The 18,051-nt window shown below is 39.6% G+C and overlaps 1 protein-coding gene across 1 annotated transcript; it reads right to left on the bottom strand.

Annotated features, from left to right (window-relative positions):
* Window positions 1-1,772: 1,772 nt before the first annotated feature.
* YME1L1 (YME1 like 1 ATPase) lies at window positions 1,773-17,200 on the bottom strand. The gene is made up of 19 exons (XM_053467479.1): window positions 17,090-17,200; window positions 12,587-12,718; window positions 11,698-11,863; window positions 11,203-11,301; window positions 10,451-10,560; window positions 10,086-10,236; window positions 9,913-9,996; window positions 9,566-9,648; window positions 8,900-8,990; window positions 7,950-8,102; window positions 7,491-7,623; window positions 7,332-7,394; window positions 6,539-6,651; window positions 5,634-5,789; window positions 4,831-4,982; window positions 4,176-4,302; window positions 4,012-4,085; window positions 3,800-3,886; window positions 1,773-2,373 (listed from the first exon to the last, which is right to left on the bottom strand). The coding sequence occupies exons 1-19, from the start codon at window positions 17,120-17,122 to the stop codon at window positions 2,236-2,238; spliced, it is 2,145 nt and encodes a 714-aa protein (XP_053323454.1). The 5' UTR covers window positions 17,123-17,200; the 3' UTR covers window positions 1,773-2,235.
* Between the last annotated feature and the right edge of the window lie 851 nt (window positions 17,201-18,051).

Genomic DNA, 18,051 nt, shown 5'->3' on the forward strand with positions numbered 1-18,051 from the left:
TGCCCGAAATCTGGATAGCTTAGAAAGACAGAAAATACAAGTTTGCAATAGGATTTTGAAATTTATTTACATTTTAAATAATGTTTCATACACCTCAATTTACACATGTATATTTATTACATTCCAAGCTTTTGAAATAAGAGTACGCGGGATCTCAGAAACAGTAATATACAATGTCAGATTTATTTTTTCATATTCTCTTCTAATCTCCGCTTACAGAAAAATCACAAAGGAAACCCGGTATAATGCGTGTGTATCCAAAGAGTATAATAAAAAATATACTTTGCTTAACATTGTCAGCCTTTATAATGGTCACAGAACGTATTTTTGAATGGCTGATGTGCTGCAGAGGTCTATAAAAATATACTAATGAAATAAAGAGATAATCACTTAAAATACGTGTGAACTAAACACACTGCAAAATAGTTTGTATTTGCACGAGATATACAAGGTAACTTCAGCATTAGGTCTTGCAATAAAACAAGAAACGGAGCAAAAATAAGTTTTCCAAATCATTTAGGCAAACTTTACAAGCTACCCTAGATGAGCCTTGTTCACTCATATATAATAATAAAAAAAAAAAAAAAAAAAAACACCAGAGGTTAGACCTACAAAGTTGGACCATAACAATGCAATCGTCCAGTAACCAGAATCGGCTGTTATGACCGCTTTTCAAACTTTGCACCAGAATACCTTTTTATACAGAAGAGCCATTGTTCTTTGGTAAAGGGTAACTTCACATCTGCCTCCTGCATTCTTGATGTAGACTAGAAGTCAACATTGACTGTTCATGTTCAGAACGATCATTAAAAGATATCACTTGGAAGGGCAAGTAGACATACAAAATATACTGAAATAATCAGAGTTTAGGTCATAGGTTCCAAAAAAAAAACAAAACAAAAAAAAACTAAAAAAAAAAAAAAAACATTTACAGTAAGCCATCCTTTACTTGGCAGGGTGTGCCCTGCGCAGTTTTCCAAAATGCCATAATATGGTTATGGCATCCATAAACAACATTGTAGGTGGAAAGTTATGTCAACTCTTTAAAAAGACTCTGGGGAGGTATACGTAAAACTGGGTTCTAGTTTAAAGTTCTTATCACTATAGCGACCAATAAAATGTTCCTGCTCATAAGAGCATCCCATTGGTTTCTACTGTGAAACAACCACTTTTCCAACTTAATGACCTTTTATATATAGCACCCCCTCCTCCAAGCTGTATCAGATTTTCAGATGTCTTTGAAGGCTCTCTACCCACAGAGTACAGCGCCTTAAATCATGCCTTACACATGGTTATAACCGCCAGCAACCTGGACGAGACTCGTAACAATCTGGGTCATATCTTCAAGTACTTTTTATTCCCTAATCTCTTAAGGAATCACATTGAACATGGCAACCACTTGTGTTTCACATACTGCAAATGAGTACACGTCATTCCCTTCTGGCTATCGGGATCTAAGGATCCAGTCTTTTGAGACCAATGCACTTTGACCCATTTGTGGTTACAGCGTTCAACTAATCCAGCATTAACCATAAATGTCTGAGCATAAAAAAAAAAACCCACAACTGACTGCTCGTTATCACGTGGTAAAAGCACCATTGTTTGTCAGCTCTGTGAGACATTCATGCACTATAGCAGCTGTTCTAATAGGACGTCTAGGATATTTCATTCATTCGCAATTATAGAAAAATGGTGTTACCTTGCGAAAGTGCATGAGCTGGTAAGTGCCCACAAAAATGTGTCAACTGCACAGCATTCTACAAAATATATCATTCTTTCTGTGTATTTTAAAGGGACGTGCAACTGTTTCTCAGAAGCAGTAAGCACAAAAACAAGAACTACACTTAAGAGCAATCAATATTTTCTGTAAACGTGCAGAACGCCACAGTGTGTGCCGCGGGCTGAAGGATTAGGTGGGGCTTTCAAAGCCGTGACCAAACGTCCAAGTGGAATAAAGATTAACCCTAGATTTCTGATCAACATACAGCCGCGTGTAACGTCCGCGAAGCTGTGTTCAGGTCTTGCGAGAACGGTCATCCAGAGCACTTCTTTTCCCACTTGAGCGGTTTCTGAATCCATGGCCTACTTTGACCCAAGCGTGGCTTAACAACAAACACGAAGAAATATTGAGAACTCAAAACATAGGAAGATTTTGGCATACCCTCAGACAAATGTGAAAGTAAATATAAAGAAAGCTGAAGTGATATTAAATGGGAAACGGAAAGCCACCAAAAATCATCTAACTTTTTTCCCTTCGAGGACCATCTGAATTTCTTTAGCATCTAATGTTTCATACATCAGTAAAGCTTCGGCGAGGTTTTTGTGTTCCTTAGCGCGTGTTTTCAGAATATGTCTTGCTCGTTCGTATGAGTCCTAAGAGAAAAATATAATATGTGAAGTTAACAGAAGAGTTCATTCTTAAAACATATTTTAAACTAAAATGATGCCACCTGAACCCTCCAATGCCCTGCATAGTCTGTGTGAAACAATATTTAGGGCTAATTAAACCCTTCACTAGAATGCATTCTAGGCTGACAAACAGGGTTCTGGGCCAAAGGCACAGACAGGGAGATACTGGGTCCAGTGACAATGTGCACACCCATAGCACGCGTGTTCATGCGCAGACAGCCGAGGATCATGGCTGACAAGATTTCACAATTAAAAAATACCGCTTAGAAATCTTTAGTTCTACCAACATTATCTTATAAAAATGAGCTCAACTCAGTGATATTTTACATCTAATGAATATTGAAATAAGTCCAAAAGTTAAAAGGGAAACCGTCACATGTTTCACCTTAATGACATTTATTGTGTTTTTTGCTGACAAACACTTCATCTCACGCAATGTTTGTCACCAAACATTTCATCTCATGGAAGCCCAGCGATCAGCCCCCATCTGTGCCAGAACCAGCATTATAATAATCAGTCTACGGTCCTGAAGTTCTCTGCCTTCTCACTCACCCCTAATTTAAAACTTTATTACATTGTATAGAAAGGAAGAAAGTTGTTTTAGGGAAAAGCAAATGATGGATGGACCATTTTTCCCCATCAAAATTAATATCATATATACACACACATCCATCCATCCATATTCACGGCGTTCCTTGCTTGAATTTAAAGTGTATTCAAACATAATATATCCATCAATAATTCGGAGCATGCACTGGTCTTGTATCAGGTGTGTGTGTGTATGTGTGTCCTTAATATGCTTAACCCCCTCGGGACGACTAACCTGCCAGGCAAGTCACAAAAAAACACACAGTTAATGACAACTGACATGCCAGGCATGTCCCAGGGTTAAATGAGCATAGTGAGCAATTGACAATTGCTTTCTTTGCTCAGCCAGTGTTGCTACAATCCCTCTATATTGAGCCATTGCACAACACCAAAAAATATGCAGGGGCGCTGTGTGAACGCTCTCTGGAGTGATCATATTTGCCAAAACGAAAGTAATCTCAAGATCGCAGCAGCACAGTTTTGCTGGGCCAGAATCAAAGTAAAAAGCTTCCAAGAGGGTCTGCGATAAGCCCTGCAATGCAGCCCTGCTTGGTTGAATAAATAAAAATGTGATAAAACTTACAAATAATAAGGACACCAGTCATATCACCATGACAACATAAGGGGAACCATTCAGTTACAAGAAAATGTAAAAAATTTAATGTAAAATAGGTAGAAAAAAAAACTGCTAGAAATATACAATAAAAAAAAAAAACACCCTTTCTTGCCCCCAAACTACAAAATAAAAAAAAAAAAATGCGTGCTACCTTCCAGAGCATTTAAAAATAAATGACAACCTCACCTTTAAGAGAGTTCTAACTTCTTGTTCGATAGCCGCGCGAGTCTCTGGGCTTAGCTTGCCTGTATCAGTGTAAGTCATGACCCCAAGCTGTGAACGGGGGGAAAAAAAAAAAAGAAAAAGAAAAAGAAAAAGCATATCACAATAAATATAAATATACATATATACACACACACACACAGTCTTCTATTAAAATGCCCTCAATGTCATTTTACCTTTTCACTCATCCCGAACCTGGTTACCATTAGCTTTGCTATTTTGGTAGCACTGTCGAAGTCACTCGATGCACCTGTTTGTAAACGACACAAAGCCGCATGGGTCAGGATTTAAGACTGGATTTTAAGTCAAAACTTTAAAAAGGTCTCTATCTTTAGATTACCTGTGGTGATGTTCTCTGCCCCAAAGATGATTTCTTCGGCCACTCGGCCACCCATACTCACATCCATCTGAGCAAGAAGCTGAGATCTGGTCTCGCTCCATCTATCATTCTCTGGTAGAAGAGACACCTGCAAAACAAAGATAGGATACCATTTTAAAGAGACACACCAGCCATCATATGCACGTTAACTTTTGCGGCATTGTCCTTGTAAATGCAATTTATAATATGTATTACATGTTATACTATATATAAAGTTCCCATTTGCATTTACTCTTTTTCCCCAGCCGCCCAGCAATATGCCGTGCAAATGACATGCGTATCGTCTGTATCTTGTATAATGAATGCACAAAGAGGGCATGTGCTTTTGGATTATTTGCATTTAGCAAAAATCTCCGAATAAAATGTTCCATAATTTATAGGTTCTGTTTCTACCCCTCCACCTATTTATTATTATGTATACAATCCAGTGAAATGAATTTAAAAAAAACTTAATTCCTTCATCCTGTTATCACCCCATTTGTCTTCCTATTTCCATCCATTAACAAAAGAACTATTATAGGTTTAGCTGTAGCGCCTCCAAACTGTTCTTTCAGTACACATTCTGCAGGATACAGAACATTTCTTTACATGACATTGTACAAACATACGGACTTACATGTCCAAGAGTTGGACCTCGGGGCATTATGGTGGCTTTATTAATAGGCATAGCATCTTTGGTGTAATAAGCAATAATCGCATGACCGGACTCATGATAGGCAGTGATTGTCTTATTTTTGTTGTCTATCTCCACACTTCTTCTTTCAGGACCTGAAATACACATATCAAAATACAACCGTTATGGGTTTATTTGCACAATCACTTAGGTGGGGTATAAAGAAAAGCAAGTTGTACACTCTTGTTATTCTACAAATAGCTTGTCCTAGGGTCCACCAATGGATTGCCCAATAAGCACTCATTCCATCTTCACCTCAATCTGTATTGATAATGGGGATAGTTAATTTAATCTAAAAACATTTTTAAAGGAAAAAGAAATTCAGAGGTCCAGTTCCATTCCCTCATCATTTAGTACCCATAGTCCCAAGGGGTACCTCTTTTCTACGGCATGGGGACAACCAGAGTCTTCAGCTTGTAACTGTAATTAAATGTACTATGGTTTCAGCTGTTCTTAGCAGCCTGTAGGGCATTTAGGTCACAGGCTAGTCCATGTGGCTTGGACTTAAAATGGAAAAATTGCCCCCAAGTGTAGCACCTAATTACATAAATTTAGTGGGTCTAAGTAGTCACATGATGGGCTTGGAGGAGCACTACAATCTGTAAGGGGTTGGGATAGTAACCAATGGCTAAAAAGGCCATCATGTCCCCCCTATTCAACTGCAGCTTTATTATAGGACACAAGCAGAGAATTATTTTTCCTGAGACTAACTAAATTTATTGTAGAGTAAATCCTCTAAAACCAACCCATGAGTATTTTATCCTTTGCAAACTCCAGCTCCTTCAGCGTAACCATATCTTTCCCATCCACGGCAGCTTTTAGCGCAGCTTGATTCACCAAATTCTCCAGCTCTGCTCCGGAAAAGCCTACCGTGCCGCGGGCTATAATCTCAGGGTCAACAGCTAGAAAAAAAAGAATAGTCAAGTGTATAAAGGGTCATTTAAACATGACAAAACTACTTGTACACTGTATGTAGGGATGGCACATCACAATACAGCATGTTTGTGTTTTATAAGGAAATGTATTATTTGTCCCCCCCCCCCAAAATGAATGCCCATTTAATTAGAAACATATTGTTCTGGTTATTGGATAATAAGAGCTAATTCAGCCTTTAGTGTTGTTTCTTTTGGTAAATTGAACATCAAGGGTGATAAATTGTAAAAAAAAACTTGGCCATGACAACTTCACCCTGACTTAACATGTCTTTGCAGTGTTCTCCAATAACTGTCTGGGACCCTGCTAAGCTTAAATGGAAGCGAGTAGAAGCCTAATGGCTCAACTACCATCAACATCTCCCTGAAGTCTTGAATAAAGTCAACAAGGACACAAGTCTGGTGAACTTAGACATGGTGAAAGCAGCTCGTGCACAAGGAATGTGCAGTTACAATGGTTGAAAATCAGGGACATTTAGTAAATCTCTCACATGGGCTCAACAGTGGATGTAGGAACACCAACCATGCTCTAGTTCAAATATTAGCGCAAAGTCTTAAAAAGAACGGTTTAAATCAGTAACAGTAGAATTTGTCACTTTGAAATCTGCTTGAATTCTCATTATATGTATAGTTTGGTAAGAGGTGATTTTTGTGCCCGTGTTGGAGTATAAAATACAGAAACTGTGGAGGGGGGGGGACCAAACATTCTTCCAACTTACACATATCAAACTTTATCTTGCTGAGGTACCACTTCAAGATTTCAGTGCGACCCTTGACATCTGGTCTGGGGACTGTAACCTGCATATCGAAGCGGCCAGGACGCACCAACGCACTGAAACGGGCAGAGAGAAGGCTTTATTGCATGCAAAGTAAAAGGGTACTAAAAACACGTAGTTTCAAAAGAAATGGAAGTATGGTCCAGATAAAAAAAATTCAGGAAAAAGTCGGGAAAAGCTGTATTTTGCTGGTGTCGGGACTATTGCCCTACAGCGCTTCCATCAGGGTGATTTGAAGCTTCGACATAGACAAGAAAAGCCTTGACAAGAAGCCCTGCAACCACATCTTCATAGTGCTACGTCATGGTGATGCCGCGGGGGCAAGTAACCTGCTTCACGTGGTACGAGCCACAAGACGAACAGAGACTGAAGAGAAGATGAAGACACAGCATGACATCTCTGGACTATCACGTTCACACCTGGCTGCTACGTTCTTTTGAAAGACTGGTAGCCTGTTCCATTAAACCCAAATCCATCTCATTATTTACGGGCATTTTTCAGTATTGGATGGCCGCCAGGTGAATAGGGTAGTTGGTCATATTTATGTGAATAATGAGACCAGGGGAACAATAATTTTTAAATCTTGTCCATCTATACCTTTTAAGTTGATTTAAATAATTTACATATTTTCTACGATTTCAAATGAAGGTTAGGTTTTAATTAAACATTTGGTTTATGTAGCAGGCTCAAGTTAATAAAATATACCCAGCCAATGTAACTGCATTGCGAAACATACTTATCCAACGCTTCAGGGAAGTTTGTTGCTCCTATGATAATGACACCTTCATTGGGTTTAAAGCTGAAGGGATACAAAGGATAGAAATGCAGGTCAATGTATTGCTCAGCCAAATTAAAATCATAAAAAAAAAAGTTTCCAGTAGCTAATAGTGCTTACCCATCCATTTCTGCAAGAAGCTGGTTTATGGTTTGTCTGGAGTATGGATGCATGGGAGATTCGATTCTTTTGCCACCCACAGAATCCAGCTCATCAATGAATATTACACAAGGTGCATTGGCCTTGGCTTCCCCTGACAAGACAAAGTTCAAATATCACATCTCAGCAAAAAGGGGGGGGGAATGGTGGAGGTTCCTTTTCAATACAATGTGCTTCAGGGAGTTATATGTGGCCAAGAATCATTTTATAGCACAGATCAATTAGGACAATGTGTTAATATTTTGGGTGATCATAAACCTGAAAAGAAAAGAAAATAAAAAAAAAAAAAGCCACCTGTTCGATAAAAATGTATCCTACAGTGCACTTGCCGAGTGGAAATGACTTTGGTATAGTATTAAGAACATAATTTGTGTTCCGACAGAGAACATTTAAAACCAAGAAAATATAATCAAGACATACTGAAAAGGTTTCTGATGCGACTTGCTCCCACTCCAACAAACATCTCATCAAACTCGGAACCAGAAGCATAGTAGAACGGAACATCAGCCTCTCCGGCAACAGCTCGAGCTAAGAGAGTCTTCCCGGTTCCAGGGGGTCCAACCAATAATATACCTGAAAGAAACATAATATTCAGAAAATTTGTGTTATTAAAGAACTGCTGCATAAATGGCAACATGGCATGTCTCTGTTATAGGATTTTTACACAATTAATTTCTTTTTAACCCCCTTAAGGATCAAGTTGTTTTCTTTTTTTTTTTTTTTTTAACCGTTTGTGAGCGAGGCTGTTTTAACATTTTTGTGGTGCTTGTGTTTAGACACCCCATGGGTATTTCCAATGCCAGTATTTTAACTTTCCATGCCAGGATTTTTTTTTTTGGAAGAACTGGACGGTTCCCCTGATGGTGGTCACCAGAGAATTATTTTGACATGTTACCACACTTTTTTATTTTACCAATTGTGATTAGTAAGCCGGGCTACTTTGACTTGCATGGTTGAATGCAGTACCTGTATCCAACCATCAGAGTTCTCAGGAGGGTCTGGGGCTTTCTGTAGCGGTCACAGTGTGTCCTGGGGTGTGTTTTCAATTTCCCTGAACACCTTGCTATCAAGGCATTTCAGCAACACCGTTTAAGCTTAGAGGGAGATTGTGGATGTCCTCCTAAGCTCTTTTAAATCAGGCATCTGGTGACATATTGTATACGGCAGTCATCGACTCCCCCGGGGAGGGTTCACAAGGGGTCCCTGGGGACATTGAGTCATTACAGTAAGACCACTTGAGTGAAGAAAGCAACCATTGGTTGCTTTCTAAGCTCGTTTAATGCCATATTGAACTGACCATTTTCCCATGATGTGTCTGGCACATCATCGATCGTGAAGCGGCTAAATTACCAAGGTTGTTTTGTGCTTACCTTTAGGGAGCTTGCCTCCTAGCACTGTAAATTTCTGGGGATTTTTCAAGAACTCAACAACTTCTTGCAGCTCATTTTTTGCCTCTTCAACCTGTATACATAGAAGAAAATATATTGGTTTTTTTTAAATATAAGTACTAAGAATTTTATTAGTCCATTAACTGGCATGCCTGCCTGATACCCCAGAGACTGAAGCAGTAGCAGGGCAGTGAATAAGAGTAGCTCTTTATATATGGAAACATACAAACTACACAAATAAAAAAAAACTATTACACCTATACATTTGCAAGCAAACCGACTCACTATTAAGCGCCACCATGTTTTGCTGACGGTCTGTGATCATTAACCTAGTCCTATGTCAATATCTAACAGTGACATCTTGTGGTAGATTTTGGTAATGCGTTTCTTTTTCTTCCTTACTAAGTTTATAGCAGAGGAGAAGGAATAAAACAAATTGTGTTCTTGATAACACTGCCTTTTTGGATATGCTCTAGGCAACCCAAAGTCAGTGTCACGGAAATTCTTTATAAAGCAATAACTAATCACTCATTTCTTGCCTTTTGTTCAACAACAAAGTCTGGTTAGATATTTCACTGACGTTTCCACAGGCTCTGAAAGATAAGTTGTCTAGTGGCACTGATAGCGTAAAAATATATTTCTACTCACCCCTTTTACATGTTCAAAAGTCACATTTTTCATCTGAATTGGATCTACAGCTGCATCAAGTCCCGATGTTGTTCGGAAGCGAACTGAAAATAAGAATGTTAAAGAATGAAACAATAGAGACTCACAAAAGATTCTGTTTTTCAAATCGAATCGGTACTGCAAATTTGAATTTGACTCCGGAAGCGTTTATAGATTAGAAAATGTCAAATCCTGCATGCCGCTGCCTTACTCCATTGTTCAGTCCCTCTGTGCACATTCTTTCCTATCACATCTATTCAATGGGGGATGTAAAAGTTAAGATGATGTATACAGAGCTTTCACTAAGAAATTAATTAAGTTGATTTTACCTGATAAAAATGGTGTTTTTGACAAGCCATAAATTCCAAGCAGCAGCAGAACTAGAAGCAACAGCCGTGTTCTTCTCAACGAGTCTAGGTAAAGATACATAAAAGCATCACACACACACACACTAGCCAAACATAAGCGTGAACAAGAGTGAGTTAGTCTTTATATGATTTACCATTGGTTCTCTGTGTGAGAGCTTGTGCTTTTAAGAATCCTTCCGCAAATCCTGTCTTAAAAGCATCTTGATGACCCTCAGGAACATTTTTACTTTTAACAAGTTTGTCCAGGTTTTCCACATCCGGAACACGATCTCTCAGCAGAAATCCCTAAAAGAAAACATTACGGTTTGGTAATTATGTCAATTAATGAGGGCAAGCTAAAAATTCAAGGTCTGGACTGGGAAAAATAATTGGAGACAGTGATAGTAAGGTTTTGGTAGTGGTCCCTCGGGGTAACATCTATTTCTTCCTTAAAGGTGTAGGCTGGGATAATTTGGATAACAGGACAGAACAAGCTCGGTCCGGACTTCAAGACACGTACCTTCATGAAGGACGGTGCGACACTTTCAGCCTCAGCAACCCTCTCAGACGTTGACTGCAGGCGTCGAACTTTCGGTTTCAATGTTTTAAAGCCTCGTGACTGAATTAAAACTGCGAGGACAATTACAGATGATCAGCAATTTTAAATTATACAGCACTGATGTATATAATGTAAATGATCTGTTAAAACTGTACATTGTTCACTGTGTGTATTAAGAGTTTGTATGCTACCCATCTAAACATTATAAATACCCTCACTCTTTTTATCCTTATGAGGATATATTTGCATTATTTCTATTGCCATTAATGTTACATTAAACAACAGTCTTTTCTCCCACGGGCATCCAGTTCTTAAAGTGAATTTAATAGTATTTAACCAAGTTGCTGCGGAATATGGTACAAACAACTCGATGAATGAAGACATTTAGGAAGTGGTCTGGTGTACAAAGAGGGAATTAAGTTGTAATTACTAGCACAGGCCTTGGCGTTATTTATTAACATGTATCTGCAGTACAACGAAGCATCACCAAAAACATTGGGAGAACTGGAATAGTAGTATAAAAATTAAGAACGTGTTCCTTGCACTAAATTTTATTAAATTGCAAAGTACAAAGCATTGTCTATATATAAAAAAAAAAACATTGTAGTACAAGTTGATGAGGGCTCTGGTTAATCCTAAAGCACTAAGTGGAAAGATTTTTAAATTGAAATCTATTTAAGAAATGCCAGTTCCATCCACTCAGGTCTCCTTACCTGGCCAGTACTGTAGATCTGTACAAACTTGCTTTAATGGGCTAGGCTGTTGCCTCAGCAAGGAGGATGAGCTCAAAGCATTGAAAACCTTGGAATATCCTTAAACACACATAAAAGAGAAAGTTAGCCCAGGTTTACCAAACTGAAATCTGATGAAAAAGAGCGTTCCACATATGAGGTTTATGAGCGAAAATACGACCTTGGCTTGACTTTTGTTTATAATATATCTATATAGATATATAGATATAGATATATATCTACACACACACACACACACCTCAAGAGCAATGTCATGGCTTCTCCCTATAAACATATAACGTAATCATGAAATTTCCAATGCACTTTGTGAAGTGTTCCATACAGATTTCCTTGGCTATACACAGTGTTCCCCCAAAGATGAACAATCCATTACTGAAGCAACGTGTTATTTCTTCATTGTACTGTCTAAGAGGAAAGCATTTTAATGAGGGTATAAGAACAGGACCACCCACTCACCATGTTTATTCTCGAAGAATGACTCCGCAGAGACATGGGATGTGTGCCAGCGGGAAGAGGGGCTTTTTTTGTCTGCATGGATGCCAGGAAGAAGTGTCTCGAAAAGCTTGCCCAGTTGTTTAGTTCTTAGCTCAGATAAACCCAGGTCTTTCAGATTGAATGTGGGCTGGGGGGAAAAAAAAGTTGGGATCTCACTGGTTCAGCAAACTAATTTTTGTCAACAAAGCAAAAGAACCGTGTTCAAGTTATGTTATACAAAAAAAAAAAAGTTCCAAACACGGGGATTTTTTTTTCTTTTCTAAAATATATATATTTTTTTATTAAGTGTTATCAGAACGCAAGTTTTTACAATTCATAAACTAAATGTCCATTCCCACAGAGGACGCTGCCTGGCTTGACATCCGAAGCGAGTGCAATAAAGTCATCTCCTGGTATCTTTGGTGGCTTTTAATGGAGCAAACAAAATGAGAATGTATTTTGCGTGGTCTGTAGCTGCGCGCATAGATCGATAAGCGCTGCTGTATAATTGTATCTGCAGCTACAGGTAATCGTAGCGTGGGCACAGAAACAGGGCTAAAGTCCATTTACGGCATAAGAGATAAACCTAAGTGCACCATAGATCAATTTTAGCTCTGTGAGAAGGGAAAACCCGACGGGAATCTTACTCAGGGGAAATATACTGTCTACGTACTCACAGCAATGGTGACAAAAGCATGATGCAATTAGAGAGATCTTTTATGCAAGACTGTCATGAGTGTGATTGTAAGCGGAACTGACCGCCTGACATGACGTCAGCAAATACCTTACAGAGTATTACACAACAAAAAGGTCAAGTTACTGAGCGGATTCTCGCTTTCCTACAGTATTCTCAGTTTCCAGGGGTTCTTACCTCAGAGGTGTGGATTTCATTGTGGGGGTTCACGTCACGCTGGAGGTTCTGGATAGAGGTGGAACTGGGGAAATAGGCTGTGGTTTTGGGCGTATGAAAGGCAGTGACGAGATGGCTTAAAGGTATCGTTACCTGTTAAATAAAAATAAAAAGAGAAAATGGTTGGATTATGAACAAGGCTTTTCTTGGGAGGACAACGGGAACAAAGTGACATACTAACAGCCTGAGCATTGGGATCTGTGATAGACAAATCCAACATATACATAGAAAGAAAGAATTTGATGCCTGCCTGGTTCCTGCTGTAAAGACCTTCAATCAGTCCTTGGTCCATTTCCCCATCCCATACAAGTTAAAATTAGCTTACGGTGGCCCTATTTCCAGACCAGTATCAACAACACACGCAAATCTGGTGGGAGATGCAAAGTAAATAATAGACAGCCAGCTATTAGAACAAAAATGAGCCTTGACCTCTTATACATCGATGAGTTTAACGTACATGACCTTTAATCAAATAACCAGCAGAGACAGACATGTCTGCATGAACCGGGCTACTCTGAAAAGAAGTACCGGTATATGACGACAACAAAGTACATCTCACCTGACTGATTATAGTTAATAGCTCAGTCGTGGCTGTCTGGATGTACCTGTTCCGAGTTAGTTTTGTCCGGTTAACGGTAAGCAAGAAGTAAACGTGCCAAAAGTGTTTAACAAATGTCTGGTTTTCCCACATTTTGTTTGCAAGGCCTCATGAACACGATACAAGTAACTATTCTATTTTCTAGAGCACAAGAACAGTCTAGACACAGACCTGGAGAATCAGGGGGCTGTGGGATACGGTACACACCGGGTGGTTTTACGTGTAACGGGATACTTTAGTATAATGTGGGGTAAACACCATAGGCAACTTGATCCACATCTACTGCCATGGAATTTCTACAGAACCCGTATTAAGCGTTACAGTTGGGATGTATGTATTAGGAAATGCACAATGTTTAGGATGTTTTTACAGACATTATATACTATGTACTACAAAAAACAGTTAAACAGTTTCCTATGGTGTGAGATTTAACCCTAGTGAAATGATCATAAGTCCCCCATCGACCACGTTTCTGTTTCCAAGGGCACGATAATAGCTGCTGCTGTTTAAACAGAAGTCATTTATAGCGGATCACAGAGGCTGAATGATCCGTGCTTCACAAATAACACCTGACGGTACAAAAGGCTATCTGACGAAAAGGTACATTAGCTAATACTATAGCGTAGCCTCCAGAGAAAAATTACTACTACACATCAGGCACTCTGTCAGCTATTAGAGACATCCCAACCATTATATACAGTATACGTTAATCCACAAGACAGACGAATGGTCCCATTAAATAATCTTTTCCCCTTGCAAGGCTGGCAGTGAATATACCCTACAGGCGCAGGCACCAGAGGTTTGGAGGGGGGGAGTTCTGTAGAGGGCAAAATTACGCCATTATGTAGGGATGCATCTAACGATTATTTTCATAAACAATTAACTGGCCGATTAATTTTTCGATTAATCGGATAAAAAAAACATGTACATTTTTCATTTATTTTAAATAATTTAACAAAGTGGGTGTTAAAAACAAACAAACAGCAGAATCAAAAATGTAAAATTGACATTAACGTGTGTCATTGTACTCTTATGTATTTATTACAATGGCATTTCTCATAGAAGTACCGGGCAGCAACGTTCACCGGCTGTCAGAGAGGAGGATTCAGGTCCCCTGCAGCGCTGCGGGAGAGCTGGTTCTTAGTCTTAAGACTAATTCAACTAATTGACTTTGAAAATCATTAACAATTTTGATTATGGATTAGTTGTTGCATTTTCATCCATTAAAAGCATGTTTCAAATCAATCTGAATTCAAGCATGCCATTATTTCAGCAGGAGGACCAGTTCTCTGGGGGCAAAGGGTGGCACTACGAGTCTGTAGCCTGGCATAGGTCTTTAACATCAGACATTAACACAACTGCATATGTGAACATAGGTAAAGTAAAAAGCGCTGCCTAGATCGGTGGCGTTATATAAATTAACTCGAGTAATAATAATAAATCCAATGTGAAACCCTAGTCTGGTTTACATTACAGATTCACGCTAATTATGTCATACACAGATTACGGCTTGAGTTACATGTGCTATTTACAAAAGGAAAGCAAATGATTGACAAAACAGCCTCACTCTCATATTTTACACACACACACACACACACACACCGAATACAGTTAGTAGTCAGCGGTTAAGCTAGGATCTGCCTTCGGTACAGTTTAGGACCAAGTTGGGCATGAAACAAAACTTTCTCCCCAAAAACTCAGAGAGTAAAAGAGACATGGTGAGCGATAAACGTAGTACTGGATATTTCATACACCGCGCGGACTTATGCCAGCGTATGCCATCAGATTATTGTAAGAGGCGCTACGTAAATTGTTGGTGCGATATAAATAAAAGATAATAATAAAATAATATTATTATTAATAAAAAAAATACAATACTTCCAAACATAACGAAAAAGAAAGGAACTTGGGCCAGCTTGCAGGTAGAAAGTGTGTAACTGTTAACTGGTAACATGTATGCCATTGTACAGCGCTATATAAAACAATAAATAACAATAATGTCATAAAGCACAAAACATCCAACAGATAAGAGAACAGAACATATGCTTTTAAGGATATTATTAACAAGAAGATCGGGGAGCAAGTGTGGAAAAAAGAACTGAACTGTGCTGTTATAAAACAAAGCGTTGTAGAGTTACATAAGCAGGTCACATGTTTAACCAGAATGGAAGAAAGTCTACGCGGGATAAGGTTACTATGTACACGGGAGCCTCAAAGTACGCCTGTCAACCAAGACACCGTGGGACTGAGGAGCGTTCTCTTAGCTGGGTACTGAGCTTCCAGTAACAGTCCTCGGGCACAATACAGACACACAGATCCCCCCAAACGTGTAGACAGACAGATTCTATTTGTTTGATATTAATTCTGCACTGAGAGGAAGCGCTGGAGCAATGCTACGATCGTGTACAAAATAAAATACTCCTGGTCACCATAACAATCAAAGCCATGACCCTACAGACTGGACCAATCCACGCGTTACTACGCAGGCCCCCGCACTCAGCGTCACAGTGTAAAGTTCTGTAAAAATGGAAGATGTGACTTCCAATGTCATAAAAGCTCATTCAGTAAAACATCAAACACTACATTTGCTTACATACAGACACATCAAATAAATAAATATAATAAATATATAGGGGCACTCACGGACACGGCATTTAAGCAGTTTAGTAGCCAAGTTTGAACCAAGACCCATTCAACTTGGAAAACACAATATTATAAGTAGAAGAATTTCTGATTAGAGGTAAAAAAACATCAACTTGCACCGAGCTGAGAATAACATTTCAGAAATAATACAGTTATGCGTTTAAAGGTCCGCTTACACTAAAGCAAAAATCAGAAGCAGAGGAGGAAAAAGTCCTCCAAGGGGATTAACGTTACAGCAACAAAGCAGCAAGCAGGTGTTCACAGGAGTATATACACTACACCTAATTTCTTCTCATCCAAACCATCTCTAGCCCTACCACCTACCCCTGGAACACCCTTCCCTAGTTTAGGCGAATCTCTTGTTATCTTTGGTCCTTCAAATAAGAAACTCCATGAAGACCCATTTCGGCCGTCAACTGACAGCTTAATGCTCGCCAACAGCCTCACCTTCCCGAGCCCCTCTCCTCCTGATGGTTTATACTTACGCCCGGCAATATTATTTTATAACGTTTAGAACGAGATACATGTATACTGCCGGTCTGGCACAAAGATTGCCACTGCAGAACCTCTTGTGTAATAATGTAAGCTTGCCTTTTATTCCTGTAAGTTAAATTGCTACTATTTACTCATGTACAGCACTACAGCATATGATGGTGCTATACAAATCAATAAATAATATAGCCCAGGTTCCTAAGCCTTCCTAACATCTTGCTTGGATAAGCCATAACTGTCACATTACAAACTACATGTAATGTCCTGTTTACCCATTGTACATCGCTGCAGAATGACAGCACTATACAAACCCAATAAATAATAATACATCACACTTAGAAAATAGTAACATCTAAACGTGGGACTAAATCTGTTTCACGTTATATGCCATGTTAGCATTCACCAATCACATACACACCTCTGACTGACAGCCTACCTGCCAGATAATTTAAGACGCTAACAGGTTTTTATTTTTGAAAGTGAATTCAACTTGCTCTAAAAATAATAAAACTGTTACAGAGTTTAACATAATCCCCTCCCCCATACAGCTACAATGTGTCAGCATGTATTTGCTTGTCTGTATCAGAGTAACGCAACGTAAACTGCCGTGCCGGCTGATCACATCGGGTAACGTACTTTCGCCCCGTACGTCACACTAACACGTTCCGGAATACAGCCTGCGTGTCAGCCGCACCCTCAGCCAAGCCCACTGCCCGTCTCCCTCCGTTTACCTGCGGCTGCACCGTGCTGCACAAGGAGAACATGTTACGGGGAAAGCCGGGTTCACAAGGCACCCGGTCCTCTCAATCACCAGCCGCTCGCTGACTGCAGGAAGGAACCTACACGGCGTGATGTAACAAAGGTGACCCGGATAACCCAATAATCAACCACTTCCGGGGTGCGCGCGTCACTTCCGCTGGTTTCTTTCCCCCCGATGCTCCAAGCGATGGTCCTCACTTTGGTTCCGTTTGCGGTGCGAGTGGTTATCGGCGTATTTGGCATTTACCGTGAAACGTGCCGTTTTTTCTATAGTGTAGCTGGGAAGTCCTCATAGCAGAAATCACATTTTCAACAGAAACTTTCCTTATATCGCAGGCATCATATTCCATATGGGGCTTCTCTTATAGTTCCCATTGTACAGCGCTACGGAATTTGATGGCGCTATATAAAACAATAAATAATAATAATAATAACAGTTCAGCAAAAGCAGGAAAGCAAACCTCACCAAGTAAAACTTATCGTTTTAATGAAATTAGACCCAAAATCAGTCCCGACTTACTGTCCGCTATCCACAGCGTGCCGGATACAATGTAACGATATTAATGATTCTGGGAAGTGACACAAAACGTTCATCCAGATCCGCAAATGGTATTGTATTTGTTGGAGTTAAAAGATAAGAGTGTAACAGCTAAGTATGGCGAGCGTCCTATTTTTTCTACCCGCAAGGTGTGGGAACGCCCGGTAGCAGCAGGAACTACACACAGCTTAAAACATAGAATCTGACGGCATATAAGAACCATTCGGCCCCTCTATGCAGCCCGTGTTCCCTGATGTAACGACTTTAATCAGTCCTTGGTCTCGTCTGGGTTCAGGATAGCTTAAGGCCTGTCTTGTGCGTGTTTAAATTCCACCACTACGTTAGCCTCTACCACATCCGCAGAGAGGCTGTTCCATTTACCTAACACCCTCTCAG

The sequence above is a fragment of the Spea bombifrons genome, chromosome 5, assembly GCF_027358695.1.
Source record: "Spea bombifrons isolate aSpeBom1 chromosome 5, aSpeBom1.2.pri, whole genome shotgun sequence".
In the NCBI taxonomy this organism is placed as follows: domain Eukaryota; kingdom Metazoa; phylum Chordata; class Amphibia; order Anura; family Pelobatidae; genus Spea; species Spea bombifrons.

Coding starts and splice junctions, on each gene's coding strand:
- YME1L1 (XM_053467479.1), bottom strand. CDS start 17,122: ATGTTCTCCTTGTGCAGCACGGTGCAGCCGCAG. Junction 10,561..11,202: donor AGATCTACAGTACTGGCCAG/GTAAGGAGACCT, acceptor TTGTCCTCGCAG/TTTTAATTCAGTCACGAGGC. Junction 9,649..9,912: donor AAAAACACCATTTTTATCAG/GTAAAATCAACT, acceptor TCTTATTTTCAG/TTCGCTTCCGAACAACATCG.